This window comes from Antennarius striatus, chromosome 6 (genome assembly GCF_040054535.1).
Source record: "Antennarius striatus isolate MH-2024 chromosome 6, ASM4005453v1, whole genome shotgun sequence".
NCBI classification, from domain to species: Eukaryota; Metazoa; Chordata; class Actinopteri; order Lophiiformes; family Antennariidae; genus Antennarius; species Antennarius striatus.
This window is the reverse complement of record NC_090781.1, coordinates 23,405,976-23,429,593: the sequence shown is the minus strand read 5'-3', so window position 1 is coordinate 23,429,593 and position 23,618 is coordinate 23,405,976. Positions and strand designations below refer to the sequence as shown.

The window sequence follows — 23,618 nt, the reverse complement described above, 5'->3', positions numbered from 1 at the left end:
ACACACGCACACACACACACACACACACACACACACACACACACACACACACACACACACACACCTAAAAGATGAGTTGAGGAATCAGAGCAGCAACAAACAAAACGGATGAGGAGAAACTCCGGAGACGGCGGTGGATTTGTACAGCAAAAATATTGACAACAGAGCTGCGTGGAAGGTCGCTCTCTGGTACTAAAGATCTGAAGACACTGCTTGAAGAGTCTCATTCACAGTTTTAAGGACTTTAAATGTCAATGGGTTTAAATAAAAGCTCAGGAACAATGGATTAAACTTAACATTTGGATACTTATATCTTGGCTTAATGGATCGTCTGATCTTTGGAAGTTTAATCATTATGGCATTTGAAGCCTCAAAAATATAATTACACACAAAAATTTAAGACATTTTCAAGGCGTGCCTACTAAATGGAAGAAGTTTTTTATTTCTAAGTAAAAAAAAAAAAGAAATATTCATTAGTTTAAGACTTATTTTCTTTAACAAAACATCCCCATCAGTCCAACAATACATCGTTACAAACAGGACGAGCCTTCTGTCTCAGTCCTTGACTTCCAGGCTCTCTCAGTCACATCCACTTCCTGTCCAGGAACCTTTCCCCAGAATGCACTGGGGTTCAAAGACAGCGATCCAGCACAGAGACTTAACCCCAATTCAACTCCAGAAATACCATCTCTACTATCTGCCATCTTTCTCACGCTGCCTAAACAACAAAATCTGTTTTTCTTCATGAGAAATTCTTTTTTTTTTTTTTTTTAAATGTAGGGAGGAGAAGCGTTGATCAAAAAGTGAAGGTAAAAAACAGTCAGTGAGAAACAAAACAGGGTTTGTGCCGTTATAATACCACAGCTTTGAAAAGACTAAACACTATACTGTGGATTAAGCCACGATCTCTGACTTTTCTCACTTTATGCTTCTTTTTCTGCCTTTTTTTCCACCCCCTTCCAATCCCTCCTCCTCCCCCCCATCGGCCTTTTCTCTCCATTTCTCCTCTTTATCCTTCTTTACTTGACATTCCTGACCCCTGGCAGCCTTAAACCCTCACATATGTGGGGTTTTTCTTTTTTCTTTTCTTTTTTTTTCAGTGTGCGTGTGTGCATAGGTTGGTTGGCTCGAAAAAGTTACAATAAATGAAGCGTCTTATTGTAGCTTTAGGTAATCAAAACACGCTGAATGGAGCTAAAACCTTTCTAGGGATGTTGCGTCAGAAGACATATAGCAGCTTTGAGTAGATTTGCAATAATGAAAATGCGGAACTCCTGCTGTATCGGTGCGCTGCGGGCAGAAAAAAACAAAACTGTTTGAACCGACACAATGAACGAGAGGTCAGAGACGCTCTGACAGCAGAGCGACGCAACAAATCCACCCAATCAAAGGCTGATCTGATGAGAGGGTGGAACCGGGTCAGAGTGGAGGTCGTGGAAATGATTGCGGTTTTTGGAGAGATGTTGCTTTGTACTTGTTTAATTGGACATTCAGGCCTCGCTTTGCTTCAGCACAGCTGCGCTGGCTGTGAAAAAAAAAAAAAGCGCATGTTGTCATCACACGTTGGCATGGCAACACAGGATTATTATTAACCTGGGTGCAGTTTCTGTTAATAATCCCATGAAGCGGTTGCAAGCAGGAGGGGTGTGTGTTGCTTACGGTAGTTTCAAAAAGATGCAGCAGAACCTGAGCTGACTTCATGACGGCTTTTCGACAAAAAGCCCTGAAGCTTAATGTCTCTACAAACCGATGCGCACCCAGATATAAATAACTGATTTAGTCACAAACTGCAGTGACATAAAATGTTTCCGATCCGCATTCGGCCCCTGCCGTCATCTGGAAACGCTTCACGCCGTCTCCTTCTGTGCTCGCAGCGGTTTCCTGTTAGGCGCTGCGTGTATTTGACATACGATCGTGTATTCGGTTGTTGTCGTGTGCATTTTGCACCACATGTCTTAAATCCTGAACGTGTGCTGTCAAGGCGGACGAGGACGGTTTCTAATTTCACTGAGATCTTGGTGCTTGTATATGTTTGACGTTGTCTGACTTGAGAGATTTGGCTTGAAATCTACTTTTCTTATTGGATTGAAGACAAGTAAAGCAAATGCAAAAAAAAAAAAAAAAAGTTCTTGGAGAGGCAGAATAGAGGGTTTCCTTTAGGACGATGCTGACGTTTCTGAACCGTTTGAACCTACAAAGGAGACTCCCTCCGTCTCAACTTCTCTCGATGCTTCTCCTGTTTTTCCTGGGTTTTATTCTTCATCTGAGGCCTCGCACAACAAATCACAGCTTCACACTCGCACATCTGGAGGCTCAGCGGCGCTGCGCCAAGCGTCTTCCCTCTTTACTGTGTGAGGAGGCAGCGATTGAAGGAGCTCACACGGATTTCCTGGGCTACTTCAGGAACTCAGCCCTTTCATAAAGCTGCTCCTCCGACTCACGGGGGGAGGAGGAGGAGGAGGAGGAGGAGGAGGAGGAGGAAACACTCAGGGGTGAATGGTTTGATGTCGGCGACTGAAAACGCGACTGCTTTTTTTCCACTCGTGTGACTCCCGTGCAACGATAGACCGACGGGAGGAAAAAGCTTTTCTGACTCTCTGGCAGGTGAATCCAGCAAAAGAAAGAAGGAGAGGAAGAGAGGCGATAAAAGCAGGGAGATCAAACCGTTATTGGCCCGTCAGTTGCTACGTAACGCTTGGTTACCACAGAAACATCTCGATGGAAGAGAAAGCATGAATGAGAAAGGGATAAAAAAAAAAAAAAAAGACACAGTATTGCTCCTAATGAGGAGGGTAAATACATACATCCCCCGTCTGCATCTCAAACACTAATAACATGTGGAGCCATCGTGGAGGTCCACTGGGATAACTGGTGAGGAACCATCATTAAAGCAGGTCATAATGGACACCTGGAGAAACAAAAAGAAAGAAGTTTTGACTGAATAACGCAGGGGAACGCATGCCAAAGGAGGTTGAGCGGCTTCCAAAGAAATGGAACTGGTTCACACGATGCATATCAGCCCAGTTGGAACAAAAGTGAGCGACAGGCATGACAAATTGTTCATTTCATCCCAGGCGTCACCGAGGATGAGAACACACAAGACCTCACAAGACCCCGACAGAAAGACAAGCAAGGATTTTTTTTTTCTCTTTCTGTTAAAAAAAAAAAAAAAAAAAAATCAAAAATAAAGTCCAAATATGAACAAGAGAAAAGATTTTTGCTTCTTCTTCTTTTTTTTTTTGGGAGATTTTCTGTAGCGCCTCACTCAGACACATGAAGTTGACGGGAATACAGTTCTGAAAGTTAAGTCCATAACTAAAATATGAACATATTTAATTAATAATATGTGAATAATTTAGTGCTCCGTTTTACATTGTTTTGATCTGATGGAATGAAATAACAAGCCAGAAAATCACCGATTCAGAAGTGAATTAAACTTTAATGTTTCTCTCAAAAACAAACTAGGAATTTTACATCGGCGAACAATTAAAAATCAAAAAATAATTTGACTTTAATTTGACGTTGCTATCATTTGTTTGTTTTTAGGTTTGTAGTGTCTTCATTATTTATTTATTTTTATTTTATTTTATAGAGGGTTGGGGGCAGTGACGTCATGCATTTACAGATACATGCTGGGGAATGGCTGCTGTTGACGGGAAAAACACACTAAGCATTGGCGTTAATGGAACCCATTCGAGTGTCATCAAGCCATGAATACAGCATGAACCACACCGCAACCCAGAAGCTAAATGGAATGCAGCCATCATTCATTTTATTATATAAGCCCGTTGTTTTCCTGCTTTCAACTGTTTTCTGCATTAAAAAAAAAAAAGTGGAGGCCATACAAGCATTAGAGTGACCTCCAGCTGAATGAATAATAAAGTTGGTTTGTTAATGAGATGATTAAACACCGATGACATCACGATGATTCTTCATGGTCGTCATCCATGTGAACAGAGGAGGACCAATTTTGGAGCAACCTCCCATCAGTCCCTGTGGGACAGAGCTAAAAAAGGGAAACGCTTTCTTAATCTCAGCCACAGACACACACACACACACACACACACACACACAACCGATACCGGATACTCCCAGGAAAGTGGATTTGTTTATAACAGCTCACACACACACACACACATGCAGAAAGCCCAGACGCCATAGGGGGTGTTCTCTATCAGCTTTACCGTACACATTGACCTCCCTGCCAGCGTCACGCTGGACCGTCTGACTCACAGGTCTGACACACGCGATAAACAACGCAAACAGCAGAAGACGACACAACTTTAGTTCCAGAGAGAACCTCATACGAACAATTATTCACATCGGCGGCCGGGTGTGTCCGACTCAGGGGTCAAGCCCAACCGCCGGAGAGACACGGTGATGAAATGTTGAATAAAAACGAGGCGCCTGAAGGCCTCAGATGAGAGAAAACAATCTGAAGCATAAAGTGTCTGCAGAAAACGGTCCATAACCGTGAAGTGTGAACAAACAGCCAGGAAGAAAATAACTGCCTGTGTTGGAATTTATCAGGTGGCGGTGGAAGAGCTGCTGTGTTTGCTTACACTCCAGATTAAAACCGACTTATTTCCTAATGGCCTCAGTGTGTTTGGACTGAGCGTCTATCAGAGGTCTGTTTGAACAGGGAGACATTTGGTTAATATGTACTCATGTGTGAACCTGGGGTTGTGCACCGTCTGCTGTGGGGAATGAGATGGTTTCAAATCGAGGGGGGCGGGGGGGGGGGTAGAGGGGGTAGAAGTGGAGGGATAAGAGGGCAAACTGAAACGGAAGATATTAACATGAATGAAGAAAGAAGACGTCTGCCAATGAACTCTAGGAGAGCAGGAGAGAAAAAGAGAAGAAAAGAGACGCGGGTTTCAAGCCTGCCAGATTCCCTCTCGCTCTCTCCTTATATGGCAGTGTTGTATGTGTGTGTGTGTGTGTGTGTGTATGTGTGTGTGTGTGTGTGTGTGTGTGTGTGTGTGTGTGTGTGATATGGGCTCAGTCCCAGTGTTGCTCTCAGAGGGAGCGATTAGATCAGACCAAACTGAAACCAAAGGGTCCTTTTTTTCTTGTCATTCGGCCCCCTTCTTCCAGCGGTAATGTCCACTGGAAACACTGGATGAAAAGATTTTTACATAAACAGAATTGTAAAAAAAAAAAAATAGTGAATCATGTGGGAGACACCAAATTTGATATTGAAAAGGAAAAAAAATCTCCCGAAGCCTCTCAGGAACGTCGAAGAAGAACTTTTAGGGGGATTGAAAAGGATGAGGGAAGGGAGAAGGAGACATAAGAAGGAAAAAAGATGAGATTACATCACAACCAGACTGCTAATGGCCACGGCTCGCCGGCGGGGACGAAAATAACCCCCGAGCCTCAGAATGGAAGGAATCATAAGGAGACAAAATCCTTTGCATTCTTTCTGTTCCTCCTTTTCTTTTTCTTTTTTTCATTTCATCCTTCCCTCCCTCCTCGCTGCACCGGTATGCTTCCCAGAACATTCTGGCCCGGATCCAAATGGCTGGAATGCAGGATCCATCCACACACACACACACACACACACACACACACACACACACACAGAGCACAATGAGGAACGAGCTGCATATGTAAATAACGTGTATTAGTGCAGGCGTGAAACTTCGGAGAGGAAGCACAGCTGAACGGTTCGGATCAATACAACAGACTTCCTGCTGGCGAATCTATCCTGAGTTGCCCCCTCCGGGCTACCGTAGCGTGACTAACTCCATGGAAACGGGCACGAGAAGACACAACTGTTGCTAGTGTTAGATGAAAACACGTCGGTATCAAAAGCTACCACTGAAATGATGTCAGAACGATGAGACGAGACGAGATGATGTCGACATTATTTACATCACAGTCTCTGTGAAGCCTACAGCTTCAGCCACCAAAACCTTCCTCCTCCTCCTCCTCCTCTCATCTCATGTCCTCTAATACCGTCTTCCTCTTATCTGAGCATTTTCTTCTCCATCATGTCCGTCATATCTCCCATGGAGGGGCAGCGAAATCGGGATGGAGGGTGGCTGGTTGGGTGGGTGGGTGGGGTGGGGGGGGGGAGAAAAAAAAGTTTGTTTTTCCGGAGAGGACAACATTCCCAGGCCTGTATCATTCCTCTTTCTATGAATAGAACACACACACACACACACACACACACACACACACACACACACATCCGACCCCAAAGACGAGGTCTTTGATCGCTATGGTTACTGTGGAAAACACCAGCCTCACATCTTCATGTCTTCATGCAGCTACTGGTGTGTCATGAACTACGACTTCCCCTGAGATGACAGACAAAGACATGAAACAGTTTAACGTGATTTATTCTTCCGAGCCTGAGGTTCACTTTCCTCCATCGCCGTCATTCATTATCAGCATTAACTGAAGCCTCCAGCCTGGCCTCTGATTTATTTGGACCATTCGGCTTACACATGTCAAGTTTCACACCGACGGTCGACTCGCGTTACTTCCAAGTTCACCGGGGAAATAGACACCCAAAAATGTCGTCGTGCGCCGGCCTGAAGTCTCTGCCGCTAAGGATCGGCCACTTAACTTTTAACGGCAGCCTGTCATTAAGAAGATAAGATGCTGTCGTGTAACTAGCTGTTAACTCGCCGTCGGCGTTCAGCTGCCACAGAGCGGGAGACACGAGTGAGGAATGAGGGGTCAAAAGGTCCACAGCGAGTCTTCACCCCAGGAGGCATCGAGGAACGTTTTTCAGAGCTCCGAGGGTGGTTGTCAGATTTATGGCGTTACTGTGAGTCCCTGCATGATGAGATGCACCGATTACAGTCAGGAGCAACAGGCGCTAATAAATCGAGTTAGCCACAGATGAAACCTACCCATGGTTTTAAGCATCAATACCTCAAAATCATAGTAAACACTGAGAACACTCAGAGCTTTCATTCCCAGACATCTATTAACAGCATGTTGCTAAATAGTGCACAACATGCTTGTCGTCACCTTAGCGCTCGCACCAACGTGACGCACGAACACAGAGAGAGAAATATTTTCGTTTTACGCATTTTTTTTGTGTTTGTTTTTTAATTATATGCTGTGAAATCTGAAAAGACAAAGTTTGTCTTTACAATCCGACTCTCAAGGTGACAAAATAAATCAGAAAATGATGCTAAAACACTTCAGCGTAGAGATATAATAACCTCTTACTCTTTATTAGAACACTGGGGGGGGGGGAAAGTCTGAAAGATACTTAAGCTGCAAAAGCGATCAGAAAGCTTCTAGTGAGACAATAAACTGCAGGATTGTGGTGCGTAACTCCTGCTGGCCCATTGATTTTAAAGGAAAACCACTGAATCCTGTGTGCAATTACAGGATCAGGACAGTAATAACATCCATTCCATCGCAACACGCAAGATCATGAATTGATGTCCTCCTTAGAGCAGCACAAAGCCAAAACGAAGAATAGATAATGTTATTTTCTGATGTAGTTTAGCCTTATGTGTGTTTACTGGTGTCGGATTCATGTCAGATTAAAGATTGCCATCATCTCGCCTACAAGAAGGTGAACGAATCAAGTAAATGTCAAAAATGCGTTAATCAAATATTTAGAAACTAAACCATAAAATCTCCTACGCAGGTTATTTCGTCACGTATCCTCACGTTGTTGCAGCTGCAGCAGGAAAACTTCGGAGAAAACGTCTTCTAATCAAGAAGTGTTTACATCTAGGCTGCAGTGTCTTTCCAGGCACACACCAGCAAACCTATACACACCACGCCCAAACACACACACACACACACACACACATGCATGGACAGACTTGGAAGAGAGGGAGTCCAGAGAGTCTTTTATGGCTGTTCACTCTGTCAATAAGATCCAGATGTGAGCACAGTTGGAGAAGTGGTAAAAATAGAAGGAAAGAGGTGAGGGGGACAAAAAGAGAGATGGGGACACGGGCCAGAAAGAGAGCAGAAGACACAGACAGTGGAAAAAAAAAATAAAAAGATCTGGGTGAGAGGAGTCGGGACGAGGGACGCATCGAAACGTTAAAGACATGTTTGTTTCATTTTTCTTTCCTTCTTCTCTCAAACACAAACTCTGACCTCTCTGATGTCACCGCATTCCTTCGGCAACCTGCTAACACAACCGTTTCACATGCGCGCGCACACACACACACACGCACACACACACACACACAAAGACAAAAAAAAGAGAGAGATGCCCACGTGGGGAGGGCCAACATCTTCGTCGTGCGTCCTAAACTTGAGCTGCTTTAAAAAACTTTCTGCTGAGCTCACGCGCTCTGCGCCGTCTTTACTCTGACAAACACATTAAAGGAGATTCAGGACCACATTGTGTGTGTCTGTGTGTGTTTTTGCATGTGTGTCCGTGTGTGTGTGTGTGTGTGTGTGTGATAGTCCAAAATGCCTCCCCCAAACCCACTTCCTGCCCTGCCCTCTCAATGAAGACAATTATGGTTCCTGCAAGGAGAACGCAGAAGATTTAGCTCCTTAAAAGGCAGGATCTGTGTTATTTTCACCTCTGCACACATTTTTCAAATTAAAAGCCGATATCACGTGTTCCTAAAACATAAAGAATTGGAGTTTTTTTCTTCTGTAGAGGCCATTTATTATCTTCATAGCAGTTTGTCTCTGTGGGAAAGTGGACAGTGACAGGACGGCGGCCACACAGAACTACTTTCTACTGAGACACAGTGATTCTGTATTAATCTTGTCTTTCCCATCAGCTGGAGTCGTTTTATGATCAACATTTTGATTCAGCCATGTAACATGTGGCCAGTATGCTGTCTATAATCACACAATGGAACGGAATGGTTGGACAAAGATGCTCCGTTCATTCACAAAAGTAAAGAGATAAACACAATACTTTTAAGAATGACAGGGCAAGACCAAAGCCCAGGACAGGGATGCCCCCACTCCCATCCGATCTCAACAACTGCTTTCATACTTCAAGGTCAGCTGTGAGCTATTTTTAGGAACTTGGCCTCTTCTTATCATCCGCGCTTCGTTTGCTCAGCCTTCTTTCAGGGTTTGGTAACGCTTCACGAAGAAATGGAGCAGCTGCGCTGAAATGGTGAAGGTCGAGATGAGCCAACGGACGTGCGGGACAGTGTGTGAACCTGAAACAATTCGCTCCTCCTCCTCCTATAGCGTTTCAGAAACACACAATCGAAATACCAAATGTTTGATGAGGGAAAGCCAAAGCCTGGCTGAAAATAAGAAACCTATTGATGAGGAAAGAAGGACCAGATTGTTTAAAGAAGGACGGACCAAATTACCCACAACCCTCTGGCTGTCACGGGGTTGATGGGAGCTTTGAGGGAGCCCTTCAGACATACCTTAATGCATACCTACGACCTACACATAAACGGTAGCCATCATCATTAACCATCATCACTGCACCGGTGATTAGATTACTGCTATTTTATTTGGATAAATGTCCAAAACGCGGCTTACAGACAGCAAAACACAAAAAAAGCTGACTTTTAACTGTATTTTATCGCAGTTTTCACATTTAAGTATTGCAGGAGGCCTCATTCCTGACACTTTTCTTATATTTCATTTTAATCTGTGAGCCAAAGAATTAGTCACACAGATACTGGAAGGTCTGAGTTTGTACGAGCTTGTTAAAATCTAAACGTAGCCTGACACCAATTAGCCAGCCACAGCCCAGACAAGAGGAATGACGATGGGAAGAAATATTACCTGGCATCAAATCACACAAGGCTGCATTCAGATCCAATACGCCGCCGCGTCTGTCAGCTTCTGTCATTCAGTCCAACACAGACGCGAACGGCTTCTCGATTCAAGTAAGGTAAACATATTTTCAAAATGACTCACGGTTTTTGTTTTTTTTGTGGAAACTTATCCTGGGATGTTTTAGTGAAGTAAAAAAATGATCACGCCTCTCAATGCTCACCTGTGAGAGGAAACCGAACTCTCTTTTGGACTCTTTGGAATTTAAAAAACAAAAAACACAACAGAGCGCTGATTTTTGATTGGTTAACACAAAGATGACCAAAAGAAACTTACTTGGGGCTCAATTAGTAAGTCAAATAATTGATGCAAGTATCTGACGGAAACATAATTGCTCATATTATTTTGGTTTTGTGCATTCAGGACTAAAAAAGATTAACAATTTAAAAATATCTAAAGATGTATGAAGTGTGGATTGTATTTTTTACGTATGATGTTCATTAAAACTGCTTCTGATGTTTCCCCCCGGGCGCTGCGCCGATGTTCCGCTGCTCCTCAGACATTGGCTAATTGCAGAGTAAGAATTTCCCTCAAGGGACAATAAAAATATACCCTAATTTATTACCTCAAAACAAAAGCAGGATGATTGATAATTGACGACACTCCCTGATTTTGACAGTCAAGATGTCCCTGTGTTTTACCTTTTCCTCTCTGATATTCATAAAGATAAGACCACCCACATTAAGCAGTGTAAATTAGTGATATGTAATAATACATAATGAGTGAGTACTATATAAATGATTGGGGAGGGTGCTGTGGTTAGACGTGAACAAAGCAGTTTGAATAGTCTCAAAGGGTTTGTAGCCTGTGTGACCTCACTGAGTTCTTCAACTTCTGTTCTGGCTGAATAGTTAATTAAAGGTTTCTTTATGCTCAAGTTTAACATAAACATGTATTAAGCATTCGGATGTGGATGAAACTGATCAGCACCACAGGCATTACTTGGAGGCGGTGCTTGAACTGCTTGAACATTTCACGTGGAATAGATTTTTGTTTTTCATTCCCAGTCAATTTGAGAAAACATCGTTCATAACCAAATCGTCAGGATGGCGTTATCCGCCACACCACATTCCCTCGATAAATTCACCCAACCCTTACAAAATGGTACGGAGGTTAGGTGGAGAAAAGCAAGAGGCGTCGGCTGGGGCAACACGGTTGCACTGGTATGCTGGAGGTGGGGCGATCCAATATAAAAGTCGCCAAAGTGGCGAACGCCAGCCCAACAGCGCCTTTACACCGACGTTAATCGGTCAGAGGAACAATAAGAAATTGATCGCAGCAGCAGAGATCCGTAATAAGACTGTAAAGGGTCTGGGGTGGGCAAACTTTTTGACTGGTGGGCCACACAGAGTTCTAAACTTTGACAGGCGGGCCAGCTGAGGAGCAGATGGATGGAGTGTCTATTTATACTAATGAAAATGACATTTAAAAACCATCATCTAAAAGGTTTTGGCCTTTAATAGGAAGCAAAGCATACACGTGCAAGGCTTATTGTAAAAAAATATTTGAACAACTTTAGCGGGCTGAATTACAAAGCATAATGGGCCGTACGTGGCCCACGTTTATTGTAACAGTGATTTGCAACCTAACCTGACGGCACTGTTAGACACTGTTATCCACGCGCTAAGGAATATATAATGACACTGTTGGAGACGCATGATGACAAGTTAATATGATGACGGCAGCCCCGGGCTAAGAATTTAAACACTTATACAACAATCCACGCGCAAACACGCGTACGCTCTCACACACACACACACATTCTACACATTTTCACAAGAGAAAACATGTTATTACTTCAATTGTTTTTGTGGCAGCCACTTCTTAAAAGGTGATGAAGGGAGGATAGAAGAAGAACACGACAGGAAACAGAGGAGGAACATCACCTGCCTGGGAGGCTGCTTTGTCCTTAACCGCACCTGCCTCTCCTCTCCAATCGTCTTCCTCCTCTCCCTGGGCCTTTATCCGTGATCCCACCAGCCACTCGGGAGCAACGCTCTGACACTTCCACCTTCTCCCATTCCCGCTTTGACGAGAGTTCCTCAACTGGCAGCTAGAGCATGATCCAAAGCGGCGGAGCGATGCCATAAGACAGGAGACGAAGGGGGCGAGAGGAAGACGAGGCCAGACGGGGAGAAGGGAACAAGCCCCACAGCTTTTCTACTGTCATGTTTCTCAGGATGACAGAAGACGAGTGAAACCGTTGAGACTGAACAACCGAGTCAACCCACAGTCAGAACAAGGCCTGGACCTGTGTGTGTGTGTCAGTGTGTGTCCGACCACGCTATAAAGTATGCTATGCTACGTGTACAGGACATACAGTCGCACCATTGTCTGACTGACTGTTGGTGACGCAGGCAGCACATACACACTAACATTTTAACGCAGGGACAGAAACACCAGGACGTCAACATTCTTTGCAGTTCGCCTTCGATTTCTCAGGGAATGAAGAATTTTTATGAAAAATTAAAATACGTATCCAAGGAAGCAGACGCAAAAACTTTGATCGAAAATCCTCAATGTACGCAAACTCCATTCATACAATGCTGGAATAAAATATTGTGCATCCAGATGCAATACCATTTAATGAAATAATATTTCTTGGTGACAATAATGCAGCAGCTTTGGAAAACCAAAAGAGCCTTTCAGGAAAAGCTATTCCAAACACGCTTATTCCTTAACTGATGGATAGAATGTAAAGCGGAGCACTTTGTTTCTTTGTTAAGGTAAATCCTATAATGAGGAATTTAATGTATTATCAATCCAAAACAAACAAAAGGGAATATGGATTGCTTTTTTTCTTATCTGTAGCTGCAGGGACAGGAAACCACAGAAACTCTATTATTTGTTCCTGGCACACAAACCACTTCTAACAGAAAACTTCATTTACAAAGTCGAGTAAGAAACAGGTTAAACTGTTATCCATTATTTATGTCACTTCCAAACTCCCTCGGAGCCATACTTAGAAATTTGACTGTGGACACACACACGCACACACACATTTAAAAAAAAAAACGCTGAAATAGCAGCTCTGCTAGAAAGTGCTGTTTCAGAGGAGGCTTTCCTTACATAAGCAGACTGCTCTGTAATTACACTGGGTGGATCCACACAGACCCGGAGGAGAGGGTTAGAAAGAGACAGTGAGGAGGGGAGCAGCTGGGACAAGAAGCCAGGGCAGGAAAGAGGAAAGGAAGGAGAAAAAGTGCAAGTAGCTGCTCTGCAAAAGATGTTGCATTCAGGGGGCGTTGGATAAATGAGCGTTTGAGGGGGCGTTGGATAAATGAGCGTTTGGACAATCAGAGGAAGCCCCAGCTCCCCAGATTCTCTCTCTGCAGCCTGTTTCCAGGTTGGACTCCCTCTCCTTAGCGTCGCTGTTCGGTATTACATATTACAGATGCATAATGAGGGGTTGTTGTTGCTCCTCCTCTGAGGGACAGAGGTGTGGTTTAACGATGACGAACTACGTGTCCGAATCACAACCAGGAAATTTTAAAAGCAGCTGGAGGCAGTTAGATGCTAATTGAAAGAATATGAAAATTAACCAAGAATGTCTTGAAAGATGTGGGTGGGCGGGAGATCCAGGATTAAAAGGTCACACTAGAGGAAGATGCTGCTGTGTCATCTACTTTGGGGTATATTTTTCACACATGCCAGCTTCCAAAAGGCAAAAAAAAAAGAAAGTATAATGCATAACACAGTGCCGTCTCTATCTCGTGTAATATTCCACAAACACTTCGACCATTCAGAATAAATATTGTCTAACATCATCAAATCTTAGCCATTTGGCACAGTAACACACTCCATCCATTCTTTTAGATAAAAAAAACTCTTAGGAATGTTTTTCTACCTGCGCTGGCAAAAGTAAAATCAAGCTGTCTGTCATCAAACGCTGCTGAAGTACCACAGAGATATATCTGCAGCGTGGCCTTTTTGATCTGATGATTCATCACACCTATTCCGTCTCATCTGCCAAGTCATGGAGACCTTTAACCAGAACAAACTGCATCCTTATCCTTTCATCTTTCTTTCACCTTTAACTCACTCAGCATCCCTTCACTTGAGAGACCTCGCAAACCTCTGTTGACCTTTGCATGTTAAAGGAAGGACGCAAAGCACACACACACACACACACACATTCTGCTGTGTGTGTGTGCGTAACGTGTCCTTTAACTTTACCTTTAAAAGCCTGCCTTAAATGTGAGTGAGATACTGATCTGAGGAGTTCCTTCCTCCCCATTGATGTCAAAATAAAATGGTTTTAACTGCATGTTTTCAAACCCAGTCCATCCAAAAAATATTCATTTACATAATTACCTTTACCCACAAGCCTTTGAGGGTGTTATGCAATCAGCCACGTTGTTTTGTCTGCCTGTTTGTCTGCAAGACAAGATATCTCCAAAAGCTGTAAAAAAGTTTGACGAAACTTTGGGTAGGGGTGGCCAGATTAAGTCGATGTGAAGAGCGGAGTCTTTCTCTCACGAGATCTGGCGTCAGTGAACGGCCGTTTTTGGGCGCGCAAGCATTCACTAACTTTTAGAAACATCTTCTGGCGATGTCTGGTTCTAAACCCATCTTTGATCCTGTAACTCTTCACATTACTGTGTTCCCAATGGAGGATCTGAGTTAGCAACACAAGTGGTTCTGTTTGACTGATCGCTCAATAACATCAATACTTTAAAATCCAAGAAAACTCAGTTTCAGTATCTACCAATCTCTACCTTCCCCCAGAAACAAGGGAGTGAAACAAAATAAAGCCAGCAGAGGGAAACTATTTGATTCCACGTGGGTGGTTTGATAAAACAAAGACAGGCATAAATCTGAAGCTGTAAACACTGAGCTTTCAGACCTAATACAAGTAAAGTGCAAATGAATCTCTTTCTCTCTCTCTGGCTTTCCCTATTCCTTTGCATTTCCTTTAAACTTATTCTGGTTTCATCAATAGGGTCTAAGGTGATTCACGGACTAATACGTTTTAGGGGCGCACATAAATAAACAACGGAGTCCAGATATATCTGAGTCTGCAGCAAATTCTAACAATCAGCGCTCAATGGTAAAGACTGGCTTTAGGCACATTAAGATGCAGCAAGAGGAGAAGCGAAGCCGGGCAGGATTCAGGCCTTCTTAAAGCAAAAACTACCCAATCCCTATGGGAAACATGCTCACTTACTTAGGATGAATCATCATCATTATTATTGTTCAAATCATGAGGCAATTTGTTTGAACAAGTCTTTATTGCTGCTGGGAAGGAGGAGCTGTTCCGAATCCGAGAAATGCTGGTTTTAAAGGGACTCCATAAAATGTGGCTGTGTTTAACACGTTTCATGGAGTACTTGAGGAAAATATGCAATAAAACATAAATTATGTCAGCACTCCTTTCTTCCACTGGTATTATTTTAATGTTGGTTATCAGTTAACGACGCTCCCTATAATTATATTTTTAAGATTATCTTTTGAATTTTTCTCATAAACAGACAAAAACTATCCTGAACTGAAACTTTCAAGTGTTGGAAGCTCGAAGTCAAAGGATTTCTTTCTAGTGGTGAGTCAGAATGTCTTCTGAATCTGTTTGAATAATTTAATTATCAAAGCACATCAAGAAAAAACACACAAATTTATTGTGTAACCAGAACTGATCTCTTGGTGAGGTGGAATCTGACCGTTTTCATCCGTTACCTCTCATTCCCTCGCTCTACCTAACCCCATCACCGATTCATTCTTCAGCTTGACCTCAGTTCTATTTTTGATGCTGCTCTTTTTTAAAAAAAAAAAGAAAAAAGGAAAAAACCAGGGAGTGTTTTCTTCCAACTCCTGTCTTTTCTGTCCCCGTTTTTCTTTCCCTTTCCCTCTTTTCCCCAACATTTGGCTCAAAAGCCTGCCTCATACCAAGACAAACTTTATGACCTCACTGCGCTGCAATGTTCCCGAAAAACACAGAGACAGCAAAGAGAAGAACAAGATAACATGGAGGAGGGATGCTGAAGAATTAGGATTAAGAATGACAAACCTAGATGGGGTTGAAGTAGGAGATGAAAACTAAAAAGGACTTTTAATTAATCTAGCATCTGAATGAGGAACACAAGGGAAAACAGTGAAAAGAAACAATGGAATAGGGACAAAAAGTAATTGTTCTCAGTTCTTTTCTCCTTCCTGGCCATCATGCCAGCTAGCAGCAGCGCTGGACATCATCTAACACTTCAGCAAACACAACAACTTCCTATTTCTCTTAATTCACTTCCTGCCCGGTGAGGTCACTCGCCAACTACTTCCATCGGCGCTACAGCAACAAGTGAGGACAATGGGCAAGGATGTAAAACCATCGACAGCGAATGAGAAGCCGATTAATAGAAGTAAATGATTTATGAGGGAACGCCACGGTTCAAGGTGGGACATGTGACACGGAGCAGATTTCAGAAACGCACCGAGGGATGGATCAGGTAACGTCAGACCTCCTCCGCCGGAGGAGGAGAAGGGAATCCGGGTGGGTGAAACATTCCCCATAATAAAAACAGCAGTCTGTCATGATGTAATGAAAACAAAGCGTCGGATGATGCATCTGCAGCCGTCTGTCCTGAGCTCAGACAGATGGTAATCCTCATGTTGGTTTTACTTTCTCCGCACCTATTCAGAGTCACAACCGTGACACCATAATAACACTGACTGAAGGCAAAGATCTCCAGGTGTGTGTGTGTGTGTGTGTGTGTGTGTATGTGTAATTAATGGCAGTACACAGAATGGCACATTAAACTTCCAAAGGGGCAACTGCACACTTTCTGATATACTGTAATTATATCATTAGATGCTTATTCTACCAAGTGGTGCTTAAAAGCCCCATCAGTCAGCTTTTGCATTGCTATGATACAACAAGCCAGAGGGCTCAAACTGTTGAGACATCGGTGAGTAAATGTATCAGTATCAGACACAACACACCCGATCTGTGTTTGGGTGCACTGTTTATTATATCTCCTCTCTCTGACTCCATAATTTTTGGCACGGAGACAATCGATATCGGACGAAACAAATAAATGAAAACAGACACGCACTCAGCAGACCTCTGTCGACTGCTTAATGCCCTTTGTCTGAGATTTGTTTAATCAAACTAATAACATCCTCTGATGTTTGTTTTACACCGCTCAGCCTTTAATGGCTCCCAATATTGTAGAGCTGCTCCCGAATGCACTCCCAAATTAACCGGACGAGTCCTGATTCAAAGCACAGGCGCAAACATACACACACACACACCTTCTGTTGAGCTGTGCAACAAAGGAACAAGCCTGCTGCATGAAACGATGTTGTGGATTGTTTTATCCTGCCTCAAAATTAATTTATTTTCTATTTTTGCATCAAAATTTAATTTAATCATCATTGAGACATCTGGAAACTGTAAATTACGAGTTTTGCACACACTTAAACATGGCTGAAAATGAAAAATGTGACTCACCACTCTGGGCTTGGTTCTTTGTGGTGCAGCGGTGGATGCAGCATCCTCTGCGCTCTTCTTCAGTGGTCCAGCCTCTGTAATTCCACTGGTGCCGGGCCCACTGGGCCCCTCTGAAGCAGACGCTGAAGTCCCATCCACGATTGCTGCAAGAGGCCCCGCACCATCACTATTCCTCTCAGTGGGGCTTAGCTCCAGAGTATAATTCTGGGTCACTTCCTCCAGGGATGAAGCTTCATCCCTGGCGGCCCTGCTTAAGGATGTGGACCTTCCTGTGGGTCGGACAGCGAGGGGGTCTAGTTCTTTCGGTGGATGGAGGTGTGCGGGAGGGGAGATGGGGATAAAAGTAGTGGGTTCGCTGGCATGGCGGACATGTTTTGATTTGCTCTTGGTTTTGGATGGCAGTTGTGAAAGAGAAGAGGCGATGTCAGTTTGGTCATTGTGATCCTCCTGCACCTCTGACCCAAGTTCTGGGGTCTCAAACGGGTCCTCGTGAGGAAAGAAGTGAGCGAGCCTGTTGGGACGCTTCCTACAGGGCCGACGAACCATCCTGGGGGACAGACTGCCAGCTAGCTTAAGGTCAAAGTTAAACTTCTGCAGCTCCTTTTCTTCTTCACCTTGATCTGAGACATCATCATCGTCATCTTCGTTGTCATGGTGATCAGAGCGGACGGTGCTTTCTGACTGAGATCGAACCTTCTTCGCTTTATGACCGCTTATTGCACGATGGAGTTGCGTCGGCAAAGTTTGTTTAGGCCTCACTTCTGGCTCCCACAGCTCCTCTTTCTGTTCGCTCAGGATTGGTTCGCTGCTGGAAGGCAGGATCTGGGCAGGCTGATCCGGTTCATTGATTGGCTGTGTGCTACTTGACAGCGGGGTATTCTGAGAAAGTAAAGGGGCCTCACTACGGCGACTAGGGTCGCTGAACGACTTTTTCTTGGGAGCTTTGCCGTTATATTGATCATCTGCCATCAGTCTGTCCATCACACCTGCCTCAGCTACAATACTCCTGATCACCCCACTGTAGTCGTGAACACCACCATCGCTGTACATCGATAAGTCACTCGCCACGCTGCCCTTGTCTTCTGACAAACTGGCCCCGGTAGAGGCTTCTGGAGAATCTCTTCCTCCTCCTTTGACGGACAGAGATCCCAACAGGTTGCTGTCTACCGAGAAAAAATTGTTTTTCCCTTCCTCCACCACAGAACAGCACCGCTGTGGCATGGGATCGCTTAGTGAGCGGTAAACTGTGGACTCCCCATTACCTCCAGCTGCTATTGCTGACTCTGCATTACTGCCATTACTGGAATCAGAGCCGTTACTATGAGGGGAGAACTTACGCCTCCGTCGGAGAGCACATGGACTACCAGGGGCTTCAAATCCACCACCGCCGCCTCCTCCTCCTGCGGTGCTCGCTGACCTCTGTGACACAACACTGTTGGTATTTATTTGCTCACTGGCGGTGTTGACATTGCTGATACCGGGGGTGCTGCTCAGCTCCATGATGATACTGTCCCTCTCAGCCAGACGAGCAGGAAGAAGCAAGGAGGGAGGTACGCCGACTTCATTCAGCCGATTTGCACAGTTCACGCCGCTCTCCGCCATCACGTCTCTCTCCTGCTTAAACCCTTCCACCTCATGGAGAGCTGATTGTTTCCACACTGTGACAGGCTGCCCTAGCACATCCCTAGCAATTTGTGATCCTAAATTAACCCCTGTCGTCCCCAGAAATGACCTCTGAGAGGGTTCAGTGGGGCCCATCTCTGGCTCTGTTACAATCCCTTCATCTGTTAGGCTAGACTCATGGCCTGAAAGTTCATCTACAGACTGGTCGTAGAACATGCTCTCCTTCAAATTCGCCCTCGATACTCCTCTCTCCGTCTCTCTGCTCTGTCTCCTCGCCTTCTCTCTGTACTCTGTTCCCCTGCTGTTTAGCGTCTCCAAATGCAAGCTTTGTCCATCCCTCTTGCTCCTCTCCCTCTCCAAGTTCTCTCTCTCCCTCTCATGTTTATCCCAGTCTTTTGTATTTTTAAACTCACTGTCTTGATATTTCTTCGTCTCATCAGTTATGCTCATCAGGGCGTTTTTCTTCTCTTCACTAGTTTTCTTGACCTGGAAACGTTGGTTCTCTAAATCGTCATCAGCTCTCCTCACATCTACTTCATCGTCATCTTGCCTAGTACTCATCTGGCAGATATCTCGGATAACCTGCCTCGCTTCCTGTACGTACCTCTCCTGCATTGGAGCCAAGACTTCGTCATCATTGTCATCAAACCCATAACGCATCATTCTTTGTCTTCTCCCAACCATAAAATCGCCTCCATCGCTTTCTACTTCCCTATCTGACACTGTCACACTCCCTCCATCCATCTCTCCATCCAAGTCAAGCTGCTGTTCAGAGGAGCTCCTCTTCGTGGTCCCACCTGTCAGGTAAGACCTGCCCGCTGTTGCTTTGTCTGAATAAGTGAAGGACTTTGTCCGCCGTAGGGTGGCAGTCAGGTCCTTCAGAGATGGGCGAGAACCGGATGATAGAGTCGACCCACCACCAATCCTAGAGCCCATCCTGTACACTGTTGACCCTTCAATGACCCCTGATTTGTCTCCACCCATTTTTCGCACTTTGAGCTCTGATAGGTCAGATTTCAGAAAATTTAAGAGTGTCAGAGTTTCTGAAGTAATATCAGGATTGGATGTGGAGATTCGGTTTTCATCATTAACTTCTAACCTATCCATATCTGTTGCCCTCTTTGCCTTGGTCTCGCTACCTCTAACCGCTGCAGATACCCCGCCTTCTCTGGACAACACACTAGGTGAGGGGGCAACCATAGGAATGACCTTCGGACGCACCCGCAAATGAGTACGAGAGAAGTTATCTCCGTGGCCGAAGCTTGGGGAGCGATACATGGTGAAATTCCCATGATAAGTTTTACTTAGCATGGACGACGATGCAGTTTTACTATTTACATCTCGATTGGCACAAGACTGGTCGTCCTCCTTCTCCTTCAGCGTCTCAGTGCTAGAGTACCGGCTGCTGCAGCGTGAGCCGCTAGGACTGGAAACAAATGGTGGAATATTGACCTTGGACACTCGCGATACACCAGGAAGTGTGGTGGACATCACAGGTACGGAGATGCGCTCCCATTGTTGGACTCGGGCCCGGTGACTGTGACTGTTGTGTTCTCTCGCTAAGTGGCTCCGTGATGCTGTTCCCACAGGTTTTCCTCTGTTTTGTTGGTGGTTCCGCTCTACGTGGTCCATGGTCAAGGGCCTGTTACTGTCGCTGTCTTCTGATTCACTGTCATGTCCATCATAGTCGGCACGGCCTGTTGCTAGAGCAGCTCCACTGGACTTCTTCTTCTTCCTCACAGAGCGGCGGCGGACTGCCTCTCGACTGTGGGAGCCTAGAGCACCAGGGCTGTCCTCCTCACTGCCCGAATACCTGCCACTACCCTTAGTGCCCAACCAGCCATTTTTACTACGGGATAAATAGCTGCCTCCTCGCTCTGCGGTGCCTGTTTCTCCTGCTCTGCAGGAGATGGAGAGAGCAGGGTTGGCAGGAACACTGGAACTGCCTCCTCCAACTCCTTTTCTTGTCCTGGTGTGCTCCTCCTCTTCGTCTCCAGAGCTAAACATCCAGCAGGAGCTAAGGGGAGAGGCAACTCTTACCGGGGCACTTAGTTCATTGGAGGGAGCTGTGGTAGAGGAGGAGGAGGCAATGGCTTTATCTGGAGCTACAGCGGAGTAGGGGGAGGAGGAGGAGGTAGGGGCTGCAGCTCTAGAAGAGCTATGTGAGGAATGTAAACTATCCCTGGGCAGCCCGACCCCCTGTCTATCCCTTCTCTCCCTGACTGTCGGCTGCTGAGGAGAGGAGGAGCAGGAGGAGGTGTCCAATCTCTCCGATCGGTTCCAAGACGAAGTAGCAGGAGGTTGAAGGTCAGAGCTGAGGTCAGATGTCAAGCCTGTCACACTGGGGGTCTTATGTGTCGCCTCTACTTCAGCGTTGGAACAATAAGATCTGTATGGAGATGGGTTAATCCTATGGTCGTGACTCCCCCCGGTGCAAGAGCGACTGATGCTGCTGCTGCCGCCTTGAAAAGTATTTACATCAGAAACTTTGTTGGTGGGACTCGGTGCGTCTACGTCCGCCTCATCGTTTGAGTACAGCCGGTGGTGAGCTTGGGGATAAAAGTCCATATCATAGCAACATTTCTCTTGAGCTGCACTGCCTTTTCGGCTTTGAGCGTCCAAAGACGGGCTCCTGGAATCCCCTGCAGCTAGGAGTCTGTCGCTTCTATCAGAAACAGGAGCGCTCTCACCAGGAAAGAGTTCGTGCAGCTGGCCTCTGTCAACTGTTTTTAAAATCTCACAAGTGTCAGACTTGTGCGGCTGTGCAGCTTGGCTTTGTCGTTCATCAAAAATCTGTCTGATTTTGGTGACACTGGGCCATTTGTCTGAGTGCAAGGGAATAAAATCACCCTGGTGTGTGGTGAAATAACTTCTGTGAGCTTTACAGGGTGGAGAAACCCCTCTTCTACTGTTAATATCCTCTTCCTCCTCTGGCGTCAAAGTCTTTCTCAGGTCTGGAGGACATGCATTATTGATCTGTGAATCATCCCTCTTACCGGAGTCGCTGCTGCTCTCGGTTGATGGTGTGAAAATCCGCCTCTCATTTATCCTCTCCGAATCCGAGCCTGACACAGAGTCGGCGCCAGAGTGAAACTTTTGCAGTTTGTTTTCTGTGAGAGGCTCTGCAGTAGTAGTAGTAGTAGTAGTAGTAGTAGTAGTAGTAGTAGTAGTAGTAGTAGTAGTATCACTATCCTGTAAATATCCGACTCCGCTGTCCTTGTGTAAAGATTGACGAGACAGAGACCCGTCTCTCCTCGCGCACTTCGCCCGCGGAAGAGTGCTGTTCCCCCGCGTCACTGCTGCCCAATCTCCCGGTGTGCTCGTGTGCGTCCCGGTGGAGCTGCAGCTGTTGAACTTCTCCGTCAGCTGGCGAATGGATGGAGAAATAGAGAGAGGAGCAGAGGAGCCTCTCTTTGAATCTGCGGTTAGGAGGCCGGCGGTGGCGGCGGCAGCAGAGATTTTGGAAACTTTTCTTGACACGCTGACATTACGCGTCGCCACCGAGGGTTGATCTGCCTTGCTGGGCTCCGGGGGAAGGGCGACGACGCCAGCCGCCTCCAAATCCTCTGATTTGTGTTGTGGGTCTTCTCTCCTCTTGGCGCCCCAGGACCCTAACTTTTTAAAAGAGACGCTGCGGTACACAGCCACATTCTTCCTCTCTCCTTCTGCCATTGTTCGCGTCTTTCTCCCTCAGCCTTCACACACAGACATAATGACTCCACGAATATCCAAAAAGTCTTTTTGAGTTGTGGTCCATTTTCACCCTCTAATTAAAGTCATGAAACAATCACTTTTTTTTTATAGTATAAAAACATTGGCAGTGCTTAAATCTGCACTGACACATATCTAATAAACGATCCACTGCGTAAAAAAAGGGCGACTTTTCTGTCATCAAAACTTACATGTTGTCGTTTTTTTTTTTCGAAATCACATCCGCGCCAGGAGGAAAAAGCGCAACAATTCTGCAAATAAACTTTCCTGAACTCTCCACAACACAAACTTTTCCATTGTTACCCCCCCCCCCCCCCTTACTGTCTGTAAACCTCTACCTACAGCCAGGTTTGCACACCCGTACGGGCCCGACGCATCACTCACTGTACATTCCCAAACTGTTGATTCCTTATTTTGGCATGATTTGGTTTTCCGTAACTTTTTTTTTTTTTTTTTGCATGTTAATGCCTGAGATAGGGCAGAGGGGATGGGCGGGACTAGGGGGGGGGGTGTAGGGGCTGTCATAGCCCCCCTCGGGGATTGAGAGGAAAAGCTTTCTTTCTTGATAGCAGAAGAAGATACTCGTAATTACATTCCCTTCCATTGCGATAAAGACAGTGGCACAGGAAGGAAGGAAAATTACACATTTAAGAGAGAGAAAAAAATGAAATAAACGGTGCTATTATTAACTTAGGGATCTCACTACAAAGAAATATCTCCAAACACAACTAATTTACTGGATTCTACATAAATTTGATCATTTCTTCTGTCATTGAAGTCTCAAAGGAGGCCAGAGAACCGGAGCTCTATTGGCAGTTGGATCTGAAGCAGAGACACACCACAGGGTTTTATAATTATTTGTGTCGGGGAGGGGAAAACAAACAATAAGAAAACATTTCACTCGTGCACAATAACCCCTCTGTGACGCTTCCCATGTGGATGTCTGCTTAACAGGTCCTTTTGTTCCAAGGGAGGACTTTTGTTCAGCGTTCCCTAAAAGAGGACTGCAGCGCCCCCTTCAGTCTGACCTCTTACACGTCAGGTCATCGATGGTGGGTCGTGGATGGCTTGGAGAGCCTGGAACTCA

At 45.2% G+C, this 23,618-nt stretch overlaps 1 protein-coding gene across 1 annotated transcript in view; it reads right to left on the bottom strand.

The window, feature by feature from the left end:
• The window catches only part of LOC137596246 (rho guanine nucleotide exchange factor 17-like), a 51,948-nt gene extending 28,502 nt beyond the window's left edge, over nucleotides 1-23,446 (bottom strand). Inside the window, exon 1 of the mRNA XM_068316567.1 lies at nucleotides 17,198-23,446. Coding sequence (XP_068172668.1) covers nucleotides 17,198-22,492 — 5,295 coding nt within the window. The 5' untranslated portion in view covers nucleotides 22,493-23,446. The remainder of the gene's footprint in view (nucleotides 1-17,197) is intronic.
• Between the last annotated feature and the right edge of the window lie 172 nt (nucleotides 23,447-23,618).